This window comes from Drosophila erecta, unplaced genomic scaffold, assembly GCF_003286155.1.
Source record: "Drosophila erecta strain 14021-0224.00,06,07 unplaced genomic scaffold, DereRS2 tig00000000-arrow-pilon, whole genome shotgun sequence".
In the NCBI taxonomy this organism is placed as follows: Eukaryota; Metazoa; Arthropoda; class Insecta; order Diptera; family Drosophilidae; genus Drosophila; species Drosophila erecta.
In genome coordinates, this window is record NW_020825194.1 from 18835859 (window position 1) to 18863336 (window position 27478).

At 43.3% G+C, this 27478-nt stretch overlaps 7 protein-coding genes across 17 annotated transcripts in view; 2 read left to right on the plus strand and 5 right to left on the minus strand.

The window, feature by feature from the left end:
• The window catches only part of LOC6552528 (homeobox protein abdominal-B), a 42922-nt gene extending 35447 nt beyond the window's left edge, over positions 1–7475 (plus strand). For all 8 annotated transcript variants that reach the window (XM_026976836.1, XM_026976843.1, XM_015154719.2 and 5 more), the window contains one exon: positions 6281–7475. In XM_026976836.1, the coding sequence (XP_026832637.1) occupies positions 6281–7135 (855 nt within the window). In that variant the 3' untranslated portion in view covers positions 7136–7475. The remainder of the gene's footprint in view (positions 1–6280) is intronic.
• Positions 7301–9481, minus strand: LOC6552527 (DNA repair protein XRCC3). Its single transcript, XM_001979883.3, has 4 exons — positions 9057–9481; positions 8836–8997; positions 8433–8776; positions 7301–8371 (listed from the first exon to the last, which is right to left on the minus strand). The coding sequence occupies exons 1-4, from the start codon at positions 9109–9111 to the stop codon at positions 7907–7909; spliced, it is 1026 nt and encodes a 341-aa protein (XP_001979919.1). The 5' UTR covers positions 9112–9481; the 3' UTR covers positions 7301–7906.
• Positions 9482–9560: 79 nt separating this feature from the next.
• LOC6552526 (ATP synthase subunit e, mitochondrial) lies at positions 9561–10347 on the minus strand. Of its 2 annotated transcripts, none has more exons than XM_015154282.2 (2): positions 10175–10347; positions 9561–10047 (listed from the first exon to the last, which is right to left on the minus strand). In XM_015154282.2, exon 2 carries the CDS (start codon positions 10007–10009, stop codon positions 9764–9766), a length of 246 nt encoding a protein of 81 aa, XP_015009768.1. In that variant the 5' UTR covers positions 10010–10047; positions 10175–10347; the 3' UTR covers positions 9561–9763. The 2 variants fall into 2 exon arrangements, with proteins under 2 accessions (XP_015009768.1, XP_001979918.1); XM_001979882.3 differs by having other exon boundaries at positions 9563–10047; positions 10119–10229.
• A 231-nt stretch (positions 10348–10578) lies between these two features.
• Positions 10579–17156, plus strand: LOC6552525. The gene is made up of 4 exons (XM_001979881.3): positions 10579–11168; positions 11227–12560; positions 12624–12762; positions 14045–17156. The coding sequence occupies exons 1-4, from the start codon at positions 11024–11026 to the stop codon at positions 15538–15540; spliced, it is 3114 nt and encodes a 1037-aa protein (XP_001979917.2). The 5' UTR covers positions 10579–11023; the 3' UTR covers positions 15541–17156.
• A 133-nt stretch (positions 17157–17289) lies between these two features.
• On the minus strand, positions 17290–21348 carry LOC6552524 (histone-lysine N-methyltransferase PR-Set7). 3 transcript variants are annotated; one of them, XM_001979880.3, is made up of 3 exons: positions 21132–21348; positions 20468–20861; positions 17290–20390 (listed from the first exon to the last, which is right to left on the minus strand). In XM_001979880.3, exons 2-3 carry the CDS (start codon positions 20721–20723, stop codon positions 18565–18567), a joined length of 2082 nt encoding a protein of 693 aa, XP_001979916.2. In that variant the 5' UTR covers positions 20724–20861; positions 21132–21348; the 3' UTR covers positions 17290–18564. The 3 variants fall into 3 exon arrangements, with proteins under 3 accessions (XP_001979916.2, XP_026832662.1, XP_026832660.1); XM_026976861.1 differs by lacking the exon at positions 21132–21348 and adding an exon at positions 20946–21125; XM_026976859.1 differs by lacking the exon at positions 21132–21348 and having other exon boundaries at positions 20468–21125.
• Positions 21349–21757: 409 nt separating this feature from the next.
• LOC6552523 (pro-corazonin) lies at positions 21758–22769 on the minus strand. Its single transcript, XM_001979879.3, has 2 exons — positions 22477–22769; positions 21758–22129 (listed from the first exon to the last, which is right to left on the minus strand). Exons 1-2 carry the CDS (start codon positions 22689–22691, stop codon positions 21880–21882), a joined length of 465 nt encoding a protein of 154 aa, XP_001979915.1. The 5' UTR covers positions 22692–22769; the 3' UTR covers positions 21758–21879.
• A 655-nt stretch (positions 22770–23424) lies between these two features.
• On the minus strand, positions 23425–27478 carry LOC6552522. Its single transcript, XM_001979878.3, has 7 exons — positions 26510–27478; positions 25083–25196; positions 24772–25020; positions 24077–24705; positions 23904–24021; positions 23637–23793; positions 23425–23567 (listed from the first exon to the last, which is right to left on the minus strand). The coding sequence occupies exons 1-7, from the start codon at positions 26931–26933 to the stop codon at positions 23438–23440; spliced, it is 1821 nt and encodes a 606-aa protein (XP_001979914.1). The 5' UTR covers positions 26934–27478; the 3' UTR covers positions 23425–23437.

Below are 27478 nucleotides of genomic sequence, written 5' to 3' on the forward strand. Positions count from 1 at the left end.
TAGTAGCGCAAGTGATGCTAAAAATGTGCTAAGAAATATGCCAGCTATTTTTTTTTAATTTTTTATATTGTATAAGCTTACTTCTGAAATGCTTTCTATGAACTGCCAGCCCAGAGTACGCAAAACTCCTGGGCAGCTTTGACCTCGTATCTACATGTGCCCATTTGTTTGCATTTATATGGTCAATTGCATGGTCGGTGGATGGCCCTAGCGATTGTGGGCCAGAAAACAAGCACCGGTAGCAGCAGCAGTTTCACTGGCAGTTGGCCAAATGACAAATGCGATAATTAAATTAAACTGCTGCCACAAGCAGCACAAACAAATCAAATGGCAATTCATCTTTGAGGGCACCACATAATGGTGACCCAACTAGCGCAATGTGTTTTTGGAGTTTCGAGTTCCCAGTATCATCGGGCGTATTTACATTCGCAGTCTGTTTGTGGCACAGCAAAAAGGGTAAAAAATTATGCTGCGTTAAATTAAATTGCATGTGTGTGCGATGTAAACAAGGACATTGCAGCTGGAGGTTATATTGCTCTCGTCCTTTATTATTGTTAATATTGCCATTGATATCAATCACTTGCAGCAGGCAAAGGAATGCTGAATGCATTTCACAGATAATTCTGCCATTTGCAAATTATGTAACAAATGGTTGGCAATCAAATAAATTAAAAACAAAAAATAGTTTCTTAAATGGGTGGTCTTTACTAAATAAAAGTGGCTATTTATTGCTTTAGGTAAACTGATATGGAATACCATTTATTATCTTGGCATCAGGCCATTAAGGTATAAACGAAAATGGACTTGACATTTGGCAAACCTACTTAACACTCATGTTGGCCCACTAAATTTGAGTTCTAATCCAATTAAAGATCAAATCGTTCGTTGCAAATCTATAAAGGCGCACTCGACACTCATGCAGCCGTGTAATGAATGCCTTTGGCAAATTAATTAACTAATTAAGGCTAATTTACATTTTATTAGTCGGCAATTATTTAATCAATTCATGAATAATTTAATGCGCACAAACGCACTCCGCAAAATGTACAAACAAATATTACGCATACGCCACGTAGGCTTTCAACGATTTAAATGAAAACGAAAACATTTTAAGCAATGCAAACAGCATCGTTTCCATTTTTTTACTAATTAATAAATAAATATTTCGCAAATTGATATATTTATTATTGTGTTTGCTCTCGACCCTCACATTTAATTATGCCCCAAAGTGGCTAGCATAAACTAGCACACTGGTCACCGCAAAGTGTCAAAGTGTGTGCATGAGTGCATAATTCAAAACAATAAATGCAATTTGCTGTTATTAGTATTATTCGGCACCACAACTTAATTAAATTGTTACGCATACGCCCCATATGCCACCGCAAAAAAGGGTTTTGTTCCCAATGGGATTTTATCAGCACACATTTAAGAGGTGGTATTATGGTGGGCTTCAGTTTGAAAATCATGTGCATTAGGTAATTAATAGTATTTTAAAGTAGTTATTCTCTTTTCATGTTATTCAGTTATATTTATGTCAATGATTTGTATAATATTTGCATAAATACAAAGGAATCATAATAAACTTTCTTGACCAAAACTGGCTGGAATAAATTTGCATAGACACTCGACTTAATGGCGGACCACTCGAGTTTTTTCTAGCCCGCTGAAATATAAAATATAAAAGGCCGACAGCATCTGCCTCGATTGGCGACGAGCAAAACTGTTTGAAAATAAACAGAAAACGGAGGGCGTGGCTCCGCCGGCGGATCTTTCAGATAGCTCGTCCCGTCTCTGTCGATCGTTCGGGAAATCGACTATAGCCATCGCGGTCGGATGTACGATCGCCGGAGTGTAGACAACGATCGCTTTCGTCGGCTCTTTGTGGGCGTTGCTGAATTTCAAATTTTGGCATGGCTATTTTTTATTTTTCATTCTGGCCAAACTGCTGCCAGAACTAAGCACTGGGCAATTAGCAAGTCAACAGAAGTTGACAGCTCTTTCTTTTGATAAAATATGAACAATTAACTTTGAGCGGCCTAAGTAATTAATGAGCACTTTGTGCAGTAAGAACTGGCAAAAAAAAAGAAATGGAAGCACAATCCACCAAGCTTGAGTGGGCGGTCAAAGCTAACCGACAAAAAAAAAAAGAAGCATAGCAACAAACCGGATGCAAAAACGTTTTAGACAATCCAACACAATAAGCCAATTAAAAGTCAAGAGGGCGAAGTTGGGCAAAACTTCTGTCAAAGCTGGAGGAAAACTAAATAAAAACAATTTAGTACCTGTTTTTCGTCCAACTAATAAGCATAATTTATGCTGCTTTATGCCACTTTGGACGGCCAAGCTGACATAAAATTCTAAAACCGCAAAGCAAATCAAATAAAAACTAAAAATACAAATTAAAATGAAACGAAACGAGAATACGAGAGCGACGCGATACGAAAAATCATCAACTAAATTGCTTCTCTGGCTTTTTGCTTTATTTTCCGCTGCATTTTGTTGATTTATGTTCGGGTTTTCTATGCACACACTTTGGCTTTCAATTTGTGGCAGAACAGATTTTATTTTAGACGAATTTGCCCAATGATATGCTAGTACGAAATTACATTTGGATCCCCCGAAGGTCTAGACAATTTCAGCACTGCCAATTTGCATCGCAACATTTTTTAATTTCACACATCGCTTCAAATGAGTCCTTCAAATGAGTTCCTTGGCTTGGGGTCAGTAATCCTAACTGATGAAATTTCTCATATTTAAGTTGAATTATTTCGAATCTGCTAATTGCGTTTATGTTCTATCCGGATTCGCCGGCAGTTGCATTGCGAATTTAGATTTATGGCATTCCATGCCAAATAACCATCATCTTTTGATTGCATTCAGCATGTGTAATAATGATGTTGCATAAATTCCAACTCCAGCTCCTTTGAAACATTAAACGCACTCGCTTCGCAAAACTCGGAGCACAATGCGGATGCGTATGCGGATGCGGATGTGGGAGGAGTGTGGGCTTGGACTTCATTGGATATCCGGTGATAATGGCATTGTTGCGTTGTTATTGCCACCACGCATGCAGACTGGCTTCAGTTTGCATTTGTGCCTTAATTAATAAGCAACGAATTTAAAGCAAATGGGCTTATATTGATATCCCATGACAACTTCCTTGCGAAAGGAGATGCTCACACAGATGTTAGCTAGTCACTGTTCACTAGTTCATAAATAAACTAGTTTGTACTTATAGCAGTCAAAATAATATTCCATATTCAACATAGAACACAAAGAATTGTGTAGGACAGTAGATTAAAGTTCTTATTGCCTTAAGTTCATTAGGGAATCCAATGAATTTATATATTTCCAACAATTTATTTATTTAGTATTAATTCACAGTGACTGCCGGCAAATTCAGTGACTGCCAGCACAGCAGAAAATTGAAACCCCACCGAAATTATGTTATTAATTAGTAATGGCAATGCATTGCGCATATTTGCACGGAGCAGAGTGTTTCGTTACACAGCTAGAATCGACGGCGGGGAATCGAAGGTGCTTTGCAATATTTGCCAGTAATACTCGGCTTGTTTACATTTGATTTAGGGTTCTGTGGGTGCATAATTACAGATTAAGTTCAACAGGGTTTCAGAACGTGTGAGTTATGGCTTTCCCTTCCTGTTTTTCCATCACCTACGCCCGAATTCCGCATTCCGTGCCCACAGGGGCAATTATCATAATTTTTTCAACACCACAAAACAAACAAACAAACAGAATATACATATGCTAAATTACACATTAAAACATTATTTGTAAAAAGGGAGCTCGAAAAATTGTTGAATTTTTCTTGGCACGCCCGAGAATTATGTGCAGCAGCCACCACTACTTAGTTGCCTTCTTGCCACACCCCTCTCCTCCATTCCGGCAACCAAAAACACTTGGCCATCCTAATTTGGCCGCTCATTGTTGGGCCAGACATAATTTCCTTCGTTTATTTTCGAAAAGTGCGCGGCGAATGTGAAAATTAATTATACTAAGCACACGCATAGACGGGAAAAACGAAAATGAGCGTGAGTGGTGAGTGGCGAGTGGCGAGGGGCAGGGAAAGGGGCTTGAATGGCAGGGAGGTTAACAGCATGGGTTATGGGCCAAAGAAAAGTGCGGACCCGACCAGACTGACTAGCCGACTATTTAAGGATTGGTGCGACTCTCTGATCTTCTGGCGTTGATTGAAATACATGTGTTGGACCAACAAAATAGCTGAGACGCATCTGTCATAAACCTATTTAAGTGGCAAATACCCTGCACTGCCAGAAATAAGGCGATCAAATGAAAATACAAGTCAAGTGGGGCCACGTTATAGCCAGGTATATTATTTGATTTAAGCGAGATTGTATTAATGCGTAGATTTATATTTAATGGAAATTCTAAAATTTAATGCGAATTCCTGCGTAATTTGCCCTATAATAAAATCTAGTAAATCACAAAGCGCACGAGAAAATTAAGATGAAAATTCCTGGGAAATTTTTGATCGATTTTGTGTTTTTCCGAGTGACTCTAGTTTGCCGTTTGGGCAATTTATGAGCTCTGTTTCTGTCACTTTTACCACACACGTTCACACAGACACTCTTAAATGTCAATAAATCATAGGAGCGGGTCGAAAGAAAAGCGAGGGGCCTGAATCGCTTGACAAGATTTCGAGTATTTATAGAATGATTTCCACATCTAGCCTTAATGAGGTTTAGTGCCCAGATCAAAACACAACAAACAAGGCAGTTTATTGACGATGCGCAATCGATTCGAGCCAAATGCGGGGAAAATTTAAGGGGGAACATAAATTATTAATGAAGATTTATGCAATATTTACCAAATCGCATCGCGCCCCAAACATTAATAATCCGAAAACCTCGAAATCAATTAGATCATCGCACACACGGCGGCGAACACTTGAGCACATGAAAACAGAAAATAATCAACAATTAAATACGACGGTGATGAGATGGCCCGTATTCGAAAAAGGCCACAAAAATAAAGCCATTTAGGTGAAAGGAAGGAATCCACTTTGGCTATGGCCATTAAGAGTGCGCCTAAGGTAAACACGGGAAATGCTTTATTGTTTATGAACGTACGAATGTATCTAATGAACTATTTCTCGGGGTGGCACGCGGGATGAGTAATGCCCAATTGTAAGGGGCCAAAAAATAATAGTGAGGAAAACTCACTCATAATCCATCTTCATCCGTAAAATAAACAATTTTGCATGGGCATCAATCCATCGGCGGGTACATAGCAATTCAAATTGCCATTCTATACAGTGTGCGAGTTTATTCGGAAATATTTGGCAATCAATTAATTGATTTTCGATACGAAAATTTACGCGATTTGTTGTTGCGCTACGTACTTGGGCCATTTCCTCTTTAAAATTTTTTATACTTTTCGAAATGGGTAATTTCGTGGCGCTTTCATGTTAATTTCATAATTTTTTCCGCCACTCCGGCGAAATGAGCATGTCATATGGACTATGGACTAGGCATCTATCTTTAACGCTTGTATCTCTATCCGAATGGAAGTGTGTGTATCTGTGTATCTGCAGACATGCCGCTGAAATACTAATTATGTGCGCGATTTAAATAGATTTTTCATTTATTTAGCTGGCCCATCATTTCTGGATGAAATGGAAATGGAAATGAAAACGAAAATGAGAGGCAAATGTTTTATGTTGCGCCATTGCCCTCGGCGGAAAACCAAGGGGGAAAATTGGGAAAAACGGCGGCCGAAGGGGGTTTCGATTTTTGCCTTTTGACGTGCGCCTGTCATTTCATCATTGCGCTCGTTTGGAGTCTCAGGAAAAATGAGCACCGACTGACTGACGGGGCGGAAGTGTTGCGAGTATATTCAAATAATTTCGAACGGTGGGAGGATACACAGCTCTCGAGTTATTTGTTATGCGCCCACTAATAAGGCCGAATGGGGCATAAACATTCGTAATTATGCGACTGTGAACTGGCCTTGGAGTCAGCCATTTTGGGGTCGCATTTTCAAGCGCGATTTCCGTATTTTTGGAAACAGCATTTAGCGGCACATTTCAATAATATAGTAATTCGTATTTCCGTTGCAACGAATTTCATTTAATCGGAACAAATAGATATTTAATATAATTACAGGGAAAGTTTTGCTTAAACTTAAGTTAACATTTCGCGAATTCTTCAGGCAAACGGCATGGCCATCTCAAAATATAGCTTAAAACATTCCAATACCCGGTAACTAACAAAAGTGTAAAATTTTGCTTAACTTCCAGGTGAAGATCTGGTTCCAAAACCGCCGCACCAAGTGGAAGAAGCAGGACAACGTCACGAATAACGAGGCGGCGGAGCACAAATCCTCGAATGCGAAGCCAGGAGCAGCAGCAACAGCAGCAACAACGCCAAGTGGAGAGCAGAGCGAAAAGAGATCCACCAATGCGACTTCACCCACTGTTGGCAATGCCGCACCCGTTGCGGAGAGCAAGAAATCTCCAAAGTCTCCGAATCGCGGCAGTAACAATAACAACAACAATACGTTAAATAACAACGTTAATAACAGCGAGGGAAAAGTGCCCGCCAAGCAGAGCACCACCAAGATTAAAAAGCAGCTGAACGCGCTGCTGGAAAAGACAGTTAAAACGGCAAGTCAAGCACAGCGAAGTGCAGAACTGGAGACCAGCGATCAAAAACCCCCAGTTGAAAAAAGGCCAAGTAATAGCAATGAAAATCAACTGCTACACCAGCGTTTGCATCAGCACGCCATACCTCTAACTGTAGAACCGGCCGCCCCACTCGAACAAACCGAGAAATTGGACATAAAACGAGAGGAGTCTCCGCAGCACCGGGAATTACAGTTAAGTCTCCAAAGGGCGGCAATTCAAAATGGCCAGCTAACGGAAATGGATTTTGAAAGCAAATTGGCCGCCAGTAAAATATCCATAGCGTTGGCCATGGCCAACAAACAAATGCAGCCGGAAAAGATGGTCAAAACCGAAAGTTCCTCATCGGAGGGGGAAGGCGAGGGGGAAGGCGAGGAAGATGAAGAGGAGGAGGTGTCCTCCAGCGAACATGGCGACTCTACAGAAGCCCACGATTCCCAGGATCAGGATGTCGCCATGCGGGAGACTTAAAGAGTAAAAAACACAGTCAAATTAACTTGTGCCAAAAAGTCGAATATTGCTCATCCACAAAGAGGATAAACCATCCCAATAAACAAAAGAAAAAAGAAAAACTAAACAGCAAGAAAAACCCCATAGTTGTAATACTTAATTGTAATTTAATTGTCGCGTAATCCGTTCACCTTTAGGCTTGTATTTTATTTATTTAATATACTTAAACGCTAAGGCTAGGCTTTTGTAAATGTCGCATTTAAATGTCCGCGTAAACTATGGAAAATTGTAATCTGAACTTTTGAGAATTTCATGTGATAATGTATACGAGGCGATTACAAAATTGATTTTACTACTTGAACTATGAACTATATTGTATGTAGGCCTGTAAGCTCTGCTACCCTGTAAATTGCAATTGAATGAAACATATTTATTGAGTGTTTGTACAAAAAAGGAATTAAGGCAACAGATAATATAAAGCCCGGAAAATGGTTTAAGCTCTGGTTAAATTTATCGGAATTTCACGATTTATATCTACATTTATTTAAGCAAAAATTTAAACAAGATTGCGTTATCGTTATTCAGGTCATCAAAAAATAAGAGAAGCATGTTTCCTAAATTCATTTTTGTATATTTTAATGTTAACGAAACCTGAATGGCAATTTAAGTTATTTAAAATCATTAAACCCTAAACTATTCCGCTGAATTTAACAGGATTGAACGCTCCGCCGTTACATATTTTAAATTCAACAAATTAAACGATAACAAAATAAACAGAATACATTTGATCAATCACAGTCGACGCATTTTTGCGGGTGGGCTGCTGACAGGTGGCTCTGGAACATTCACCACGCCTTCTGCGGTGATAAGGAACTCGGCGAAGTCATTGGGGGTCTCTGGTGAGTAAAGTATCTCCAGCTTGCGCACCGTTATCAGTTGATCTCCCATGCGATGTTGCTTGGGCACCCGAGAAACGCGCAGTCTGGTGCGTCCTAGGTGTGCCCACTGCAAGCCCAAGCAGGGAATCTCATCCTGACCGTCCCTGGAGGCCACCTGGTTCACACAGACCACGGCGCAGTTGTATTTATCCGCGTAGCTGAGAAGGGCATCTGCCAGCCGACGCATGTGTCGTGCTCGTTCCAAATAATCGGTATACAGCCGGAATATGGCCGCCACAGAATCAATAATGATCAGGCCAATGCCATGTTGTTGCATCAGTCGCGGGATGCGGTTTAGTACGCACGCCAGAAGAGTTTCCTTCGCGTAACAAAATAATATTAGACAAGCATATTGCTAGATTGATAGAGATTAGACCAACCGCCTCTATATGATTTTCCACAAAGATGTTTCCCAGAAAGTTGAGCTCCATTTGGGGATGCCTCTTCTCGCAAGCTTTGCTCATCTGCAGCAATCTTCTCGCCGGAAAGGCACTCTCCGTGCATATGTAGGCCACGCCTTTGCCCAAGCCTCCCAACTCACGGGGTAGCTGGACGCATAAGCACAGCTGAAGGAGCAACTGGGTCTTGCCCACGCCGGCTGCGCCACAGAGTTCCGTAATTCCACGAGCGACCACTCCGCCACCCGTGCAGCGATCTAAAGCGGAACAGCCGAACGACACCCGGGACCATCTAACATTCACAAGCGGCTTAAAGAGGGAATCAGCTGCAATAGCAAACTGTTTAACTGTGCATTCACAGGGTTTTGTATAGTCTGAGAATTACCCGACTGGGGCATCTCTGCCAGCCACTTGGCCGCCGCATCCTTGAGCACCCTTACATCATCCGGAGTGCATTTCCGCACGATTGTGTGCAGCGATTGCTGCCGGGTGTCCAGGAATCGCACCTTCGGCGTGGTGAGCACCTCCTCCGGCGCAAGAACATTGACTGTACGCCACAGCAAGTTAGTTGGGTCTTCAAAAAGTTTTAGAAACTCCAAAACTCACCCTGCTCTGCGATTTCCCTGATATGCTTAGGCAACTGATCCAGAAAGTTTGTCATCGCGATGCGATGGCATGTCCTCGATGGGATTGCGTGATAAAGTGGTCCCGCAAACACGAAAGGTGTCTCAACACCTCCGGAATTGGAAATATTCCGGGGGATTATTGATCAAACAGCCGAGCTGCCGACGACTTGCGAGAGAATTGAAAGTGTAAATAAAAGCCGGTTGAAATCAGCTGTTGGCGCCAATATCTTAAGTAGGCCAATCAGCTGGCCACTACAGTGGCCATCCAATAAGGCGAACGATCAGTTATTGCTTAGCAGTCAACACGAAATGTACTCCTTGTGTAATTATTGATAATTATTATGCAAAAATAATAATGTTTACTTCCCAGTCAGTCCAATTTGGAGCTGTGAAGATTTTGTTCAATCCTTTACAAACACAAAACTAATAGATATTTCGTATATACTTGATCACAAACACCAAACACTTGAGAGTATTTACATAATGTTTTCTTTCAATCATTTAATTTCGAACATTCTGTTTTTTGCACAAGCATCAGAGGAAACACAAGAACGATAGTCAGTGATCGATAGATGGTGGCTCCACTATCGATGATCCTCCTCCTATTGGGCGAACTTCGTGTGTAAATGTTGTGGTTTTTCTGTTTTTAAGCTAAGGGAACTAAGGGATGTTGCATCCTGAAGAGTCCTAGTGCTTCGAAACGGGTTTCGAGAGCTCGGCCAAAGCACGGGCCTCAGCCTCCGCGCTGCGCTTCTTCTCCTCGGCGAGCTTCGCATCCCGGATGACCTTCTGCTGTGCCTCGATCTCGCGAACCTTCTCCTCCTTCTTGGACAGGCGGCTCTGGTGGGCGGCGCCGTAGGCAATGCCCACCAGGAGCAGGGACCATCTGCCGAACTTGATCAGCGGGGAAACGCGAACGGGAGCCTGCGACATGGTTTCTTCTTCAAGTTATGTAATTGTCCGACCGTGAACTGCAAGAAAGGATTGCAATTTAGTAATGCTTCTTGGTAAGACTGCGTTCCCTGCGCGCTCTCCACTTTACAGACTCCTTGAGCTCCTAATTTTATGCAATTTTCGGTGTTAAATAAGCAAAATTACCAAATTGGTGGAGCGATTGCAACGGCAGCGCAGTATAACCTTAAAACAGCTGTCAAAACTGACAGGCGGCTATCGATAGTTGTATCGGTAAGCTAGCGGCGCTGCCAGCAGGTTTGAAAAAGTATGAACAATTTTTAGAAAATTTTATATATATCTTAAATAAGCTTTGTTGACCACTTTCTGTTGTTTCCTGATGCCATCAAAATTGACGTATTAATACCTGCTGCCTAGTCTAACATGTATTTTTAATATTTTTCTTAATAATATTGAAACAAAATGTTGGCAGAAAACGAGTTTAAAAGAATTTAAAATTACTACTAAAGCGTCTAATACAAGATGAAACTATTTCACTTGGAGTATGGTACATAAAGATAATCAGAAACACAAAACGAAACAGATTAGATTCAAATTTTTTGTTATCAAAGTTGCGCAACGTTTTACAGCACTGTTAGATGGCCAAAAGTTAAACGTTCACACTGAGGGCAGAGGAAAAAAGTATTGTTTTCTGGAAAACATGGCTAATTGCAGATAAAACGCGACTTGCAAATTCGGCGAATCTGTTTTCCGAGCCACCAATAGGGCGGCAATTAGACAAAATCCCGAGATACATGAAAATTGACGCGTGTTAAATGCAAACAAGAAAATTCCAACACAGACCTTGAGTGGCTAAAACACACACACGCACAAACCCTCCACACCTGCGTCACACATACACACCACACACGCACACAGTGATAAAGCGGAGCGAGAGGGATAGAAGATCGAACCGTTCCCTGCTTTTTTGTTGTTTTTCTTCAAGCAGGAAGTAAATTTGAGGGGATCCTTTTACTGAATCTTGCAGCTGGCATTATGGTGAATGTACCCCCGCTGCTCTGCAGCACCCCCCCGCCCATCGATTTTGGGGAGGAAGACGACGATTCCGGTTTACAAGCCACAATCCATTTGGACGAGGGTGACGAATACTCAAATTTTGGCTTAGTCAGCAGCTCGAAAGGTAAGCTTAGATATTTATCGAATTCCATACGGATACTCACGTAATACCCGCTTTTTAGAACCCCCTCCACCACCAGATCCCGTAGAGGAGTTTCGAGAAAAGCCACCGGATTTGCTGGAAAACAAACAAACCGCCGAGGCATTTAATTACCAAGTGAAACAGACGATGGATTACGAAGTTTTCGAGGAAACAGCACCGCCGACGCCGCCTCCGTTGAGCTTGGAACTAGATGATGAGGAACTGGAGGAGCAGGTTCCCTCCCTTAAGCTGGACAGTCTAAGTCTCTATTCCACGGAAAGCGTTTCCGCCGCCTCCACACTCTCACCGGTTGGGGAGACTAGAGTAGCTGCTTCGCCGGCCATGCAAACAACCAAAGCCCATGTCCTCAGCCACCAAGTCACGCTGGAGGATGTGTCCGATGACAGCGACGAGGAGTGCTCGCCAAAGAAGCCCAAAGAACTATTTATACGCGAGGGAGCTGTGGATTTCTTTGCCATAGAGGTACTGGCCACACCAACACTACCAAATGGTGAAGCCTTTTCGGAGGAGAATGTGGCACCAGGGAAAGAAAGCGTAGTGAATACCCCCCAACAAGAAGAAAGCTTTAGAAGTTTGGAAGTCCAGGAGGAAAGTTCAAGTAACTTAGAAAAGCCTGTGAAATATCAAAGCCAAGGCTTATCAAATTCCCAAAGTCAGGAGGAATCCCCTAGCGAATGGGGTCTGACAGCAAATAGTGATACATTTTCATTTACAAACTTTGAAGCAGCGCCAAAAGACTTAGTACACAAAGAAATTGTTCCCGAAATTCAAGAGGCAGAAGACGATGATGACTTTGGTGACTTTGCGGATTTCTCAGCAGCAGAACCACAACTAGAACAAAAGGAAAATTCAACGTCAGCTTTATCAAACTCTGCCTTTGAGCCACCTTCCTTAGCATTCAATTCCTCAACGGACTCGAAACCTTTAGAGGTTAAGACAGCTCCTACCACAGAAGAATCCTCAAATATACCTCCTACGGAGCCGGATGATGGCTTCGATGATTTTCAGGAGTTTGCCACTCCCGCGAATGGAAACCATGGACAAAGCGAAGATGACGATGATTTTGGCGACTTCGCGGAGCCCGTAGTGGCTGCTGTTTTCGTACCTCCGCCGCCGCCACCAGCTGCTGTCCACCTAAGCATAGACGAGAGAGTTAAGCCAGTCCTTGAGATGATGTTTCCGCAATCAAAGGAGCTGGACAGCAAGAGTATGGACAATCGCAGGCCTTTGGCGCAATGTCAGCGATTCAACTTTGGTGCCATAGAGCATGCCCGAGCTCTTGATTACCAATGGAGCAGCTCGGAAATGAGGCATGCCCTTGTTCGATCTCTGGGCATCGATTCAAGGAATATAGTAAGTTATAACATCCATATTCGTCTAGGCTCGAAAATGTATTTAAAATTTGTAAACTTGCAGCTCTTCGGCGACAAGTGGAACTCATCGATGCCACGTTTTGCTGCCAACCTGAGCTTTGATCCACTGAAGCCGCTGAAACCTCAATCTACCGGTGCCGCAAGCTGCTTGGAGCCCATTTCCAATCCCACCAGCTACCAGGGTGAGTGTCTGTAGAGTCTCTGCGAGATTGCTCCACTTAGTTGCCGCAAATTAACCGCTACACAAGTTTCGTAAATCGAGAAATTGCCACCCTATCGCCTAACGCTCGCTTTACTTTCAAACGCTTTTCGTTGCCTATTTCCCGATCCTATTGACACACGCTTCCCGGATTGGCCTGCCGTTCGATTGGCTGCTCCTTTCTATATATTCTTATTGGTTTTCGTTTGCCTTGTTTTCCTTGTGACCACATTACTTCTAACTATCTCAACAAACAATCAAAAAGTTTATCCTTACGATAAATTGTATTTAGAATCACATGTACAGACATTACAATTGGAACAACTAGACCAACTAACGGTGGTGGCTAATGCTGATAAAATAAATCTTGTTACCTCTAACTCCCACACCAATAACAACAACGATAATGGTGATAACGACGTTGCTGCCCCCGTTGATCAACTGGATTGTATGCCACCTGTGATGGATTTGATGACCCATAACGATCACAATTTGACAATCGATTTGCACCACTCTCCACCACTCACACATTTTGCCACCATCTGCAACAACAATAATAACGATAATAACAATCTTAACAATCTTAACAACAATCATGCAACAATGACAATAACAATTAACACAAACCTCACTGCTCACGACGCCTTGCTGGATTTTAGTAAGTTTCGTTGGCTCTGTGCGTGTGTTGTAGTTGATTCTCCACTCTTTTTTGTTCGTTCAGTTCCGATTCTCTATCTACTTCTCAGCTCTATCTCTCTATCTACCCGTACCGTCCTCTCGATCCACAGCTCCCCAATTCCCCAGTTCTTGTTACTTTGGCACAACGCATCCAATCTCAGCCAGCTCAGTTCTAGCACAAGTAGTTGAAGCCCGCCCTCAGTTCTCCTCATTTTCACATTTTACTTAGCTAGATACAGTTCATACTAATACCTAAATATTGTCTCTATTGTCTGCCATCATCTGCTGTGTTGCTAACTTTGGTACTAAAAGTAATGCTTGTAAGAAATGCCACTTTAACTCGCTAAATAAATATTACATTTTCTGAGCTCTTGATTCTATAATTTCCTAAAAGATTAAACGTAAATACGACAGTACTGTTAAATACCTTTTAATAATGATATTCTAAATTTTTCTTAAGCACAGTGGTTTAATTAGTTATCTGCAACATAACAGATGATTATAGCCTAAGAACTAATTGATTATCTTCGTACTTTTCATAGTTCTCATTATGACAGCCGAGTAATTGTTTTCTTTCCTTCGCACAGGATTGGAAAACGCCCCCGCAACAACGACGAGCAAAACTGAAACGCGGGCTAGCCCGCCTCATGGGGAAGGGTCCTCCGGCCCTGGTTCCGGCAGCAATTCCGACGGCGAAGAGCGACATAGTCATAGCTACCAGCCAACTGCAGACCCCAGTCCCGAATCGAACCATATTGAGTCCACAGCAGCGGCATCAGCAGCAGCTGTTGCTGCAGCAGCAGCGACGCTATCGACTGCTCTATCAGCAGACAGCCCTGCCCACAAACTCAACGGCGGTGAGCAGCTGCATCAGCAGCGGTCGGAGCCGGAGCAGTTTGATTTGAGGACCATTCCACCGGCCGCACCGCCAGCTCAGGAGGAGATCGTGGGCAGCTCGATGGCCAGCTATTCGGTGCCGCTGAAGGAGACCCACATCTACACACCTTCCAAATCGGATACGGCGGTGGCCAAGACCACCACACTAGCACCCATTGACTTCGACTACGAGATGGCTGCGACGGGCATTATCATCGATGAGACGGTGGTCAAGAAGGAGTATCGCGATGTGGAGTACAAACCACCATTTGGTCTGGATTCGCCCAGCAAACTGAGTGCCAATGGAGCTGCCAGCAGCTTTCAGTTGCCACCCCAGACGACGGAAGACGACGACTTCAGTGATTTTCAATCTATGCCGGCGCCAAGGTCACGAATCGATACACCCACTTTCGGCGAACAGATGATCCTCAGTCCGGCTATTCTGCTGCCCCAAGCCATTCCGTTGGCAAAGAAGCCAGCCGCAACTATTGAATGGGGCGACAATGCCCTGTCCAGCATAAATGCCGAGGAAATGGCCAGGATAGAAGAGCTGTTCTCCTCGCAGGCCAAACCGCTCACCATAAGCGCTTCAGTGGCCAAGAAACCAGCTCCTTCCGCGCCAGCTCAGTCTCAACCTCAAGAAGACGACGAGTGGTCGGATTTTGTCTCTGTTCCAGTCACACAACAGCAGCCGCATCATCAGCAAAACGCAATCGCCAACAACAATAATATCGTCAACAGCAACACTAGGCTACCAGCAGCTCCCAAAGAAGATGATTGGTCGGATTTTGTGAGCAGTACTCCGCCAGCTAGGCCAGCTCCACAATTCAACTCCGGTGCCTGGCAGAGCGCTAATTTCTACAACAATCCCCTGAGTTTGTACCAGGCACAGCAGCACCAGCAGCAATCCCACAGCAATCTGGTGCCCAAGGGCAGCAGCAGCAGCAATAACAACAATGTGCCAGCCATTCCACAGCAAATACACATCATGCACGACTTTTCGACTGCACCCGTTCCTGGAGGATTGGGTGTGGGTGCCACCTACCAGCAGCAGCATCAGCGGCAGCAGTTCCAAATCGGCAACGCCAAGGTGGCCCCACGCATCTCCCTGATCCCCGATCTCAGCTTCGTCGCCCCGGCCTTGCCCACCAATGCTGGTGCATTCATGGGTGCGCTTCCGAAACCGAGTTTCGGTGCCAAGAAATGACACAAGAAGCTGAGGGTGGGCGGTGCGCGGCTCCAGCAGCAGCAGCAGCGTCCGCATGTGGGCGCTCCACGCCCACTGGGTGGCGGGGAGGCCACCATCCTCACATAGGCAAAAAAAAAAAAAGAAAGGGACGTGCCTCTCCTGGGCAGCCAGTCAGTATTATGAATCCGTCTGATATTCACCATAAACCGAACCGTCACACATTTAGTTGGAGGCAAGCTGTGTTCCACGTTGTTGTCGTTGTTGTTAACGTTGCCGTTGGCATAATTGTTGTTGTTGTGCATGCATGTTGTAGTCTTAGGCGTAAAACAGGATATATAGCGAAACAGAAAGTAACCATTTTGTGCAATAGTTGGATTCTAAATTGATGTTCTTAACTTTGACGAAAGAAATCATTGTTTTCAAAAACAACATTTTGTAGAACGAAAAGTGTTATGCTTGAAAAATTCTCCATTTTTATAAAATATGGCGGCAGATCCTTGTTCCTAAATTCTTTAAAACAAATTAATACTACATTGAAAATATTTTTAGAGCTCCAAAAAATATTGGGTAAATCGGTACCACATTGAATTGGTCTAATAATTTTATAAGATTCTTTAAAGAATTTAAACTTTTACTTCATTAGAGCCCAGTGACATTATAAACCTTTAGGGATATTTCTGAAATTCTGCGAGAGTTTAAGGTTTAAGCTTATGCACCTGTTTGCATGCAATATCTTTATGCGGTCATATCAAAAAACAAAAGATACAAAAAAATAAGACGGATTTCAGAAATATCCCAAATGAAGACAAATGGCGCCCTATTATTGAAAAAGCAACACTATTAGCTCCATGATGATTTTAGCTTTAAAGCACCCAAAGTCCGCACCCTAAATCAGCTAGTGAAGTCAGAATACTCCGCCTATCTGGGGAATACCATCCGTTAATCTGCAGCAGAGCCTAGAAATGCATTCCACTTGCGAACTTCCCGTTTTGTATAACCATTAAAAATACTCCAATGCGAATGCGGGCCACCACATTGATGAAAACCCAACCCGCCTGATGCGAACCTTTTCTATATTGTGTACTTAACAAGCTGGAGGAAAGCGAACTAACCAAGCAAACATAGTTAACGTTGTATATGTAATAGGATTTGTTAGTTGATAGAAGAACTCCCGTGCATTCCAAGTGTAAATGAGTGTGACTGGTTGCCATGATGATCTCCAGAATATCGCTGGAAAACGAAACCCGATCCGCTCCAGTTTTTGATTATTGTTTTGTTCGTGTTAATGTGTTTTCATTTATTTATTTTACTTTATGTTACGCACTTTAAGTTGAATGTGTCTGTGTGTTGCGTGAGTGTCTGAAAATTATAAACAATTATCAACTAAAACTAAGTGTTTGATGTAATCATATGTTTTTAGGCTTAAATGTAAATTACAAATAGATTTTCATTTGTTTTGTTTTATTTTGCTAAGTCAATGAAAAAAGGTTAAAACAAGAACATGATTATAGATGGTTGCTGCTTGGTTTAAATAAATGAATTACCTATGTACTAGAACGTATTAAAATATATTTACCATATTGTATAATTAAAAGATATGCGCAGATTAAAATAAACCTATTTGAAAAACAAAATCCTTCAATATATTGGAGCATTCATTCAAATACAGAAATCTGGGTAAGATTGGGACAACACAAATTTGAACTCAGTCGATTAACTAACGATGCCGGATTTTTGGGGCGGGGGCGGTGTGATTTATCAATTTCATATTTTGTTTTTATTTATGTGTACCGATGAGTGTGTGATTGAAACCTGCGTGTAAGTAGAGAGATTATCAGTAAATCGAAGCACTAGGTGTCCAGCAGTCCACTACTCTCCTGGAGAAGCCTCGTGAATTAATGAGTGAGAGTCAGTGGTTTAAATCAACGATTCAGGGTCAATTCCTAGGGGTTTGGGGCAGGTGCGAGGGAGTGTATAGCTCTATGGCAGTAAATAGTACGTAATAGTTAGAAATTACACATGTATCTAATATAAATATCTATATAAATAGTGTACGATCGATTTTTGTCAATGTGAATGCGTGGGTTCATTAACATCATCATCTCTCTAAATGGTCAACAGTTTTTCATTTCATTCAATTATCTTAAGATGCCTTAATGCTTAAGCGCGTTGTTTTATTGTTATTATTATTATTATTATCTCTCCTTAACTTTAGCCTTGCTCTAACATAATGAAACGCTAACAAATCCAAAAAGATGCTCATGAGTGTGTGGGGGGCACGGGTGGATCGATCTTTCGATATAGAGTCTTGGGGTGAATCGTAATCGTACAATTTAAAGGCATTTTGCTGTAGGGATCATGGGTCTAATATCAATTTACAATCTGTATACGCTAGGTCTTTTTGATAAATTTGTTCTTAATAGGTAATTTCGGTTATTTCACTGACCCAAGAGAAATTTTAACTTCATGTGTAACTTATTTTGGTAATGCCAAAGACCGAAATTGACATTAGACCTATTTCTGAGGCAAACTTGTTAGAATTTACATTGATTACTCTTCGTCCCTGGCTGGAACCACCCTTGAGTTGTTGGGTTGTTGGGTTGTGTGGGTATCGCTATCCTTTATGATATTTTGAACTAACAGTTTATATACTTTTCCTCAAATATGATCTAAGCTCGGGGATGCCCAGAACCGGTGTCAAATACCACTGTCCATTCTGATTTAAGTTGCCGGAATTCGTAATGGTTGAATTGGTCTTACCAAAAATATAAGTGATTGCAATATAGTTATTGTTTTCTTAATAAAACATTTGTAGATGTATAAAATTCCGGCAACTTATCACATGGAAACAGGTCTGAAAACAATTTTGCAGTGGTTCAAGGCAAGGCAATCTACGTATAAAAGCTAAGAAAGAATCCCTCGAGCCAAAAACCAGTTTAGCCCAGGTCTTATTTTAAAGATTCTCTGCCCTGAACATGATAAATAGTCTTCTTATTAAGGCTGTGCCGCATCCCCTTTCGCGAGCTCCTGGAGAGCTCTTCCTCAGAAGGCCAACCAGGGATGGTGCAGTAGTGACTCCTTGGATCGGTCCCCGTAGTCGTAGGTCAGCTCCTCGCCCGGCTCGATGTCGTCCTTGGCCAGGAGTACGAGGTGAGGCCGCTGTTTGATAAGTACTACTTTGGTCATTAGGTTACCAGCCCGCGAGTGATTGATGAGACGCCCCAGCTTGCCGGTGTCCACGGTTGCATCGATGCAGTACTGCTGGGTCTTGTGCTTGAAGTAGTACATATAGCACCCAGCATTCTCGTCCAACGCATAGCGTTTCTCCCGTTCCGCCGCCTCGCTTATAGAGATGAGATCTCCCACATACTCAACCACAAACTCATTACGTTTGAAGGGCCGATCGGCGACTACTCCTCTTCCCTTGCCCATGAAGTGGCGTACTTGAAGACCCTCGCAGCGCTCTTCCAGCACTGCTTGCTCCAAGCCCCGCATCCACTCCTCCTTGACGGCCGTCTTAGTCTTGCGCACACTCCTACGCACAGGGAAGAAGTCGGTCATCTCACGGTTGCCGTTGGTGGCAGCCAAAGGCAGCGGCGGTTGTCCCTTCGTTGGCGCCTTGCTTTTTGTTTTCGATTTTACAGGCGCAGGCTTGAGCATGGATTTCATGCCTGTTTTATTGCTGTTCGCTGTGGCTGGTGCTTCGTTCTGGTTTTCGCGCTCTTCGGCAGCCTTGAGCAGAGCTCTAACGTCGTCCTCGTCCTCCTCTCCATCATCGTCGTCGTCTAGCACCACGACGATGTCATCCTGCTGCTGCTGCTGCTGTTGTGGCGGTGGTTTCTGTAGCTGTGGCTGTGGCTGGTAAGGCGCTTGTGGCTTTGGCTGGTTCAGTCTTCGGCGCGACTTGCAGGCGGCCACCGCTGCTGTAGTGGCCGGCAATTTTCGAGGAGACTTGCGTGGCGACAATGGATCTGTGGATCCGACCTTGCAAATCCCACCAGTTACCTTCAAAGCCGTTTTGATTGGCGAGGGGCAGAGGATGCGATGCGGTGTGGCTGGTTTTCTGCGCCGAGGTTGCCCCGCTGGCGATTCTGTATTGGCAGTGAGTCCACAGGCCACGCCGCTGTCGCAGGAACTACTGTCATGTTGATCCAAATCGAAGTGCGGCGCATCCAGCGGCTCCTTTTGTCCATTCAGGCTTACTATTTGATTGAAGCGCCCATTAAGGCAGGCGTTTAGCACCGACGGAGGTGATGAGAATACGGCTCCGGCCAGTTCAAAACTCCGATTGATCTTAATGCTGGAGGCTTTAGTGGGCGTGCGATCAATGTCCAGAGTCAGAACCGGCTCCTGCAGGAAGATGTTGTCGGTGCTGCTGCTGTGCGTGGAACTATGGCTGTCCCTTAGCGCAGAGCGATGTGTCTGGAAGTCGGCCAAAGAGCCCAGTCCTTCGTGGGGCTCTGTGACCTTTTTGATGTGTGGAATTTCTGGGATCTGTTGGATCGCCTGCATGGCCTCCATATCATGCTGATAGCAGGGCGAATTGGAGGAGGCTCTGGAACTGCCATCGAATAAGAGTTCCTCCACCACCTGCTGCAGTTCCTCATCCATAAGCTTTTGTTCTGCCTTGGCATCTACTTCGTCGGCAAAGGGAAGGTTTTCATTTATCCGCTCGTCTGCTAGCTTTAGCACCTCGTCATCAAGGTTAATCTGTCCATTTAGCTCCTCATCGTCTAGTTTCAGCTCCTGATCTCCAAGATCCAACTGCTCTCCAGTGTGTATTGTCTTTTGGGAATCCTTAGCGGCAGCATTGGCTTTGAAAAAGTTCTCAATGGTGCGAGTTTGTGAGCGTGTGGCCAAGGGAACTCCTTAAAAAATTACAAACAAGGGGTATTTTAGCCACCACAGCTAACCTAAAAAAAAAAACAGCGAGAAGCGCACTCACCTATTGTGCGACCCGCTTTGTTGTCTTTGTTGTGGGCCATCATTGTGGCTTCCGGCAGTTGGCCATTTTGAGTGACCTTCATCAAACGGCAGTCTTTCCGCTTGGGGCTGGCAAAATACTGATCCTCCAGCAGATTTCCCGCCACATTTAGCGGCAGTGCTTGGTCTACAGGAATGCCCGATCCAGAGGAGGCTCCACCAGAGGTTGAGGATGTGGATTCCTTGGCGGGCCGTTGTCGTCTTCGCACCATTATCATTTAAAATGGGTTGGGGCGCGTGATCGCTGGATGGGCGGTAGTTACTTGGCGTTACTTTTTATTTGGCGTTGGCGCGTTTTTCTGGACACGCGTTTTTACCTCTCACACGCACACGCGGAAAAACCAAACTGCAATTACCTGAGGGCCACCGAAAAACAAACAACAAAATGAACGTAGAACTCATAAAACAATTGCACATTACATGTGTGTTTTTTTTCCTACTTTTCTGCCTCTCCCACTCTCGCTCTCTGCCTTGCACTTTTCTCCTCTTCTCGCCCCTCTTGCGTACAGTTTTCGCCACTGAAAAAACGTCGTCGTTATTGTTGTTGTGCGAAGCGAGCGAAAGAGGAAGAAGACCAAAAGAAGGAAAAAGAAAGAGGGAAAATAATGTGAGTCCCCGCAATGCACCTCGCTCGGAAAACTGTCGTCATACGCAGCAGCGCATTTTCAATCGAATGCGATCGACTTTATGCATGGCAGCATTTCGATGGCGGGGGAAATTAATTGTTGCACTTTTCCGCAAACTTTTTTTGGTTCTTTCTTTTTTGCGTCGGTTAGTGTTACCAGATGGCGTATCTGCTTTCACCTCTAGTGAATTTTATTACTTATACCAAATTAGGTATATTCTCAGTATGTTTCTTGTCAGTGTTGGAAGGTACTCAATTAAAAATATTTGAAAATTATATTTTATTCGGAAAGGTTTGTAAATACAATTATAAATTAATTGTAAATCGATTAGTTTAGGGAGCACTAGTTCTGAAATGTTTGTGTAGCTATTATTAAATATTATATTATACATGTTTGCTTCATTTTCATTTGAAGTCTCAAAGGTACAAATGAAAAAATTCCTTTTAGTTTTATATAGAACATTTTTCAAGCCTGAAACTTTTCAACTTTAACTCAAATGATTTCCTCTTTTATTATAAAATTATAACTAAATAGTAAAACAAAAACTAGAATGAATACTATTAATACTCTCATGGAGTTATTAAGTAATACCGACTGATCTCGGATTATAAAAGAAGATAGTTAAGTAATTCATAAAAATCCTCTGTTTTTTTAATCTTTTAAAACAATTTTTTTTACATTTTTGTAGCATTTTTTGCTAGTTTAACAATAGATTTCACATAGCATGGACACATCGAATGGATCGTGGCTAATGTTTTCCAAACACATTGGGCTCAGCAGAAGCTCCTCCAGCGGCACTCAGCTCCTCCAGGAGTTCATTTGACTGGCGATGTCTGTTCGGTACATTGGCACTGGAGTACAAGACATTCTCGTTGTTAATGTTGCCAAGTCTGGGATGGGCGCTGCTCTCAGGATCCGGATCCACTCGGTTGGCATTGAAGTCCGAACCCGGGACACAGTTTCTGGCAATCAGTGAACGTTGGAGCTGCGACAGACAGCTGGGGAAAGTTTTTTAAATATTATATATTTTATATATATACTCTTCTTCAATATTGTAGGTATATGATTGTAGATTTTGGTGTTCTCTTACTCATTATTTATTTCAAAAACAAAGTGGTTTTCATATTGTATAAGAATATTTTTGCATACTTCAAAAATGATCTTTTTAATAGTGTTTTGAAAATTATGAGCCTATGAGCACTTCTAAGAGGCATAAACTTCCTATAATAATCTGTATTTTTATTAATTTGCTTACAAAAATGTTTACACACCTGTAAAACAGTTTGTGCTAGATGAAATTAATTTGAAAAGCGAATTATGAGTTTACTCTTTCGTTTAAGCTTACCGCTCTAGTCGGCGATCGCTGGTCCACTCCTGCAGATCGTAGAGATCCGAGAGGCCCAGCTCGCTGCCTCGATGGAGGTGACCGGTGGTCAGGAGGGGAGATGCGGCGTTGAAGGACCGCTTGCCATTGGTCCATCCCCGGGAGTATTGAAAGGTCTGGCCCATGCACATGGAGAGCGTGAAGAGGAAGAGTGGCAGCAGCAGGAGGCGCAACATGTTTCCGCAGAAGTTGGTCCTGTTCGCAGGACACTCGGCAATATCGACTAGTTCCTCTCGCGTTCGAATCACAGCTGCGTCTGAACTTTTGCTGCTCCTCGCCGGGCTTTTATATCGATGGATGCCAAAGGATGCGTGATGTGTCTGCGTCTTCCGTCAGAATCCTTGCTTCAGTGCCCTCCAGAAACACACACTTACCCAGATTAACCGGGGATTATTAGCACCCAATTGTTTCAAGTTGGCAGTAAGCGCCCACATGTGACCACGCCCCCAGCTCTCGCCGCCGCCCCCTCTCACGACAGCTGGCTGCTCAAACTGAATGCATTTGCTGATTGGAAAACTACCACTTTTCCCGGGGAAAATCAGAAAGTGGGTGGCAAAAGCCAAAGGCTTAAAATAAAATGCTTGAGCCGAAAAAGTAATTTTCTCCCTGGCGAAGGGAGTAAAGTGTCCAAATTAGAGTTGGATCACCTCAGGCAAATGGATTCGCAGATGGAGTGGCCAAAAATAGCATTTTCCAGGGAAAAGCTTACAAGTTTAATTAAGTTATATGTTGACTAGTTACTACAATTTTTAATATTCTTAATAAAATGCACGTTAAAGTATACACAAGGTCAAACTCGTTGGGAATATAAAATGCTAATGCAGCGAACACAAACTACACAAATTGTCTACAAATATACAAAAATATACAATTTATATTATAAATATAAAAATATATATAACATTGGCTGGCATCAAGTACGTTACAGACTAGTTATTTCGCTATCGGGCACGACATTCGCCCGATTTGCGCCATTTGCTCCATTTTGCTCCATTTCCACGACGCTCTTTTCCTCGTTGGCCTTTCGACGTCGCAGCAGGAAGTAGCACACACTAAAATCAAGCCAAATAATTAATAAAATCATACAGTTAGCTTATGAAGGTAATTGTTGAAGTACTTACACGAAGACCAGCACATTGGGAATATAGAAGATTTCGCCAAAGAGCCAAATGGCACCTGGGAATGAATCCACCGTGCTCTTGTAAATCTCGCTGAAGATGGGCGGGAAGATGAACTGGGCAATTGGCTCACTAATGCCAAAGATGGAGTACATTTTGCCTGAAGAAGAGTAATGGATTTACATAAATTCAAGCCACTCAAAAGTATCTAGTGATTGCCAGCTTGTTAACTTAAAGTTAACTTGTTAACTTAGACACTAGAAAACTTACTCAGCTCGTCGCCAGCCACAATGCTCGATCCGATGGTCTTGATGGCAATCACGCGCAGACTGACGAACATGTCCACCACTCCAGCCACGTAAAAGGAGGAGGTGCTGCTGGCGAAGGCCTGCAGGAGGGCAAACACTATACCACTGAAATCCAAGTGCCATTTAGGTACTTACGAAAAGAACGCGGGAGCAGACTATGGACAGGGCGGAGAGCATGCCAATCATGGAGTCGGAAACCTTGAGGAGCTTGCTCAGAATGGCGGTGCCGATGAAGGTGCCCACCAGGGCAGCACCACTGGACAGGGTGAGGTAGATGCTGAAGTCGTTGCCGTTCCAGGCGAGCTTCTTTAGGGTGAATCGATACCAGTAGTCGTTCTCCCCGGAAGTGGGGCCCACGGTCAGGAAGTAGGCGCACAGCAGCAGGATCAGCAGCATCCGGCCGTTGTTGGGTCGCTTGACCAGCGGGAAGCGGATGCAGTCCAGCACCAGGGTGGGATCGAAGAGTTCCTTCAAGAGGGAGCGCTTCGGGGGCACCACCTCCACTTTGGGTTCCATGTGGGGAGTCAGCTGGAAGTTGACGTTCTTGTTTCCCTGCAGCTCCTCCAAATTGGTGGTCTCGTAGGCCATATTGTCGGCTCCCTGCTGTTTGGGCGGCAGGGTGGTGGGCAGTGGTGGTGGCTCATTCGCTGTGGTGTTGGTAGTGGTAGTGGTCGTGGTCGTGGGCGTGCTCTTCACCTCTTTTATGAAGAAAATGATGTAGAATATCGCAATCAGCTGGAAGACAATGGCTGAGGCAAAGGACCCTGGCGAAGAGGAATAAATGATCATCAATATTATCCGCTTTTTTCATGGAGAGCACTTCTTCTCACATGTGTAGCCCAAAGTTGTGAAGAGAAGTCCACTAATCGGTTGTCCGATAAAGGGAACTCCAGTAACAAACATGGCAAAGATGCCAAAACGGAACACGCGATCCTCCTCCGGCGTGGCTATAGTAATGTAGCTATAGATGGCCATCAGGCAAAAGGTCAAGCCCCCAAAGAGAGCTGGAACTATGGCCTCGCAGTAAGCACCGAACTCCATGGGCAGCGATTCGAAGAAGATCGATGAGATAATCTGACCTAAGATACAGAGGTTTTAATTAAATATGAGGCTTGCTGCTTTTGCTAATGTGGCTACTCACATGTGAAAGATAATGCCTCTCCGATAATTGGCATTATCATACAGGGTTTTCGTTTGTTGTATCGATCTGCCCATCCTCCAGCAAAGAGTAACACAATCAGGGGGAAAATGGCAGCTGCGAATAAATTGCTTAGTATTAACTTTTTGGTAATGCTAATTTCGCTTAGCATTTAGAACTGGTAGTGACGTGCAACAAAATAACTCGTTTTCGAAAATATGCTGTTCAGTAACATTCGGCTTATCATTTCAACTCGCAGTTGTTATAAACTATGGTTTGCTATATTCTACTGTTATTATGATAGAATTTCATTGCCAAGTTGAACAAAACTTGCTAACAAAATGTTCGACATGTGCATTAGAAGTAATTCTTTGTACTATGAGAGCTTATTAGAATTGGAATAAAATCCTATTGTTTTTATAGCAATTTCTAAAATCATCCGAGTATTCAGATGATTTAGGTTTTTATCAATATTGGATCATATTTTAATGAAACTCGTTATCTGCATGGAATCAAAGCAATATAATGCAATAAACGCCTTTGAAACGTATACTAAACTTTTTCGCATTGAGTCTATGACACGACATTCTGATCATTTAAAGCATCAATTATCGGTCTCTGATGCAATGCATCTTAATGAACCTGCCGATTGTTAAAGTTATTAAACAAGAAGAACCGGAATTCGGCGTTGCTCTATGCAAATGACATTTTTGGATGGCGTTTATTCTAAATTGGGAATGTAAGGTATTATCTATGGTCGAACGAAATGCCATTGACAATGGCAGTGAACCCACGAAAGTCACTCGAGAAACACATCGATGTAAGGAACAGGTTTCTCCAAACGATTACGATTACGAGGTATCCACTACGCTAAGGCCTTTGGAGGCGGCTCTAACTTAATCACCCGACGATTTTATGGGGGAACTTTTGTTAGCACCATCAGAAGACTGAGGGCGAAAGAGAACTCATGAGCGAATCGATTAAAGAAGGTAATTAGATGTTCAGATAACCGCTAATTTCCGACGACATCCATCAAAAGACACGGATTCCTTAAACAAAATGTGCACTCGGAGAAAATGTGTACTACAAACATTTCTTAGAGGTATACCAAGAGTTGCTCCTTCATGACTCAAAGAAAGTTCTCTAAAATGTTTCCCAATCTATAACAATCTAAAGATTTAAGTAAACACTTTGTGGTCCATATATCACTTGCTAATAGTATTATTTTCTCGGTGTACCCAACACTCGAGGGGCAGAAGAGATTTAAAATGCAGAGGAGTCGAGTGTGAAAAGAATTCGGGTCTAATTTAAGCACAAACCTGAAATATAGCATGGCTAATGCCAAACCCATACCCAAACCAAAACGGCGTATACTTTATGAACGACTCGTGTTATGTGTATGATATATGTGCATATGTTCGTCTTCTTACCCATGGGAGCTCGCTTCCCAGAGACATCGGCCGCTAGGATCTGAGCCTCCAGCTCAGCCTTGCACACCGTGTAGTTGAATCCTGTGGCGCCGATCACCAGGCCAGCGAGGTCCGGAGTGGCGCCCTGAGTGGTGTTCTCGAAGTCGAAGTCATCGCACTCGATGCCCAGCTCCGATTTGTCCAGCATCGTGTCGCAGACCAGCTTGTTGTAGCCCAGATTCACTCGACACGCCTTGTCCAGTGGGAAGTTCTGCATGGCCACCGCATTGAATACGGAGGCCATGAAGTAGAAAAAGAAGAAGGGCTCGATGACCAGATAGTGGCGATAGCGCCACAGTTTCTGGAAATAGTTGAGCTTGGGCTCCGCATCCGCCGCTCCATTGCCATTTCCAGTCGCATCCGGCGACGACCTTGGCTTTGCCATTTTATAGCACTTGCTGAATTGCTCAAAACTCCTATTTTAATACGATTCGGCTGGCTCTGCTGGTTGCTCTAGCACATCTCAGCGATTTGATCAACACGTCGCGCCAAGTTCTAAGCTCAGACTAAACTAAGCGACGATTCCGGGATCGGGCCTGGCCAGGTCTACTGAAGTGGGCAGTCGCTTGATACGCACAAGAAACTTGTTCAATCATTTCTTCGTTGCTTTCGGCTCTTTTTTATTTAGTTTGTTTGTTGTCAGCTTCGATTAGGACAGAACAATGATAAATATGAAGAATTGTCACCAGGCCGCGATCTGTGCAATTCGCACATGCCTCGGCAAGCTTCGTTTCGCGCTCACTTACATTTACAGACTGAAAGTTATAGTAAATAGCGATTGGAAATATATGTTGTAGAAATTTGAATACAGGCAGCCTCACTTGATTGACTCCATAACTAAGAAATCAGGTTTTAGAGTTTATGTTGCCTAAATATGCGGCTTAACCTGCTAAACATTCTGTTCAGCTTTATTTTTCATTAATCATTATT

Excerpts from the sequence above, each read along its gene's own strand:
- LOC6552527 (XM_001979883.3), bottom strand. The coding sequence starts at position 9,111 with ATGACAAACTTTCTGGATCAGTTGCCTAAGCATATCAGGGAAATCGCA. Across the intron at positions 8,998-9,056 it reads CAGGGAAATCGCAGAGCAGG|TCAATGTTCTTGCGCCGGAG; the intron begins GTGAGTTTTGGA and ends TGTGGCGTACAG. Across the intron at positions 8,777-8,835 it reads GGCAGAGATGCCCCAGTCGG|CTGATTCCCTCTTTAAGCCG; the intron begins GTAATTCTCAGA and ends TTGCTATTGCAG.
- LOC6552526 (XM_015154282.2), bottom strand. The coding sequence starts at position 10,009 with ATGTCGCAGGCTCCCGTTCGCGTTTCCCCGCTGATCAAGTTCGGCAGA.
- LOC6552525 (XM_001979881.3), top strand. The coding sequence starts at position 11,024 with ATGGTGAATGTACCCCCGCTGCTCTGCAGCACCCCCCCGCCCATCGAT. Across the intron at positions 11,169-11,226 it reads CTTAGTCAGCAGCTCGAAAG|AACCCCCTCCACCACCAGAT; the intron begins GTAAGCTTAGAT and ends CCCGCTTTTTAG. Across the intron at positions 12,561-12,623 it reads GCATCGATTCAAGGAATATA|CTCTTCGGCGACAAGTGGAA; the intron begins GTAAGTTATAAC and ends GTAAACTTGCAG.
- LOC6552524 (XM_001979880.3), bottom strand. The coding sequence starts at position 20,723 with ATGATAATGGTGCGAAGACGACAACGGCCCGCCAAGGAATCCACATCC. Across the intron at positions 20,391-20,467 it reads CAAAGCGGGTCGCACAATAG|GAGTTCCCTTGGCCACACGC; the intron begins GTGAGTGCGCTT and ends TAATTTTTTAAG.
- LOC6552523 (XM_001979879.3), bottom strand. The coding sequence starts at position 22,691 with ATGTTGCGCCTCCTGCTGCTGCCACTCTTCCTCTTCACGCTCTCCATG. Across the intron at positions 22,130-22,476 it reads AGCGATCGCCGACTAGAGCG|CTGTCTGTCGCAGCTCCAAC; the intron begins GTAAGCTTAAAC and ends AACTTTCCCCAG.
- LOC6552522 (XM_001979878.3), bottom strand. The coding sequence starts at position 26,933 with ATGGCAAAGCCAAGGTCGTCGCCGGATGCGACTGGAAATGGCAATGGA. Across the intron at positions 24,022-24,076 it reads TCTGCTCCCGCGTTCTTTTC|GCCTTCGCCAGCAGCACCTC; the intron begins GTAAGTACCTAA and ends GCCCTCCTGCAG. Across the intron at positions 23,568-23,636 it reads CCCAATGTGCTGGTCTTCGT|TGTGTGCTACTTCCTGCTGC; the intron begins GTAAGTACTTCA and ends GCTTGATTTTAG.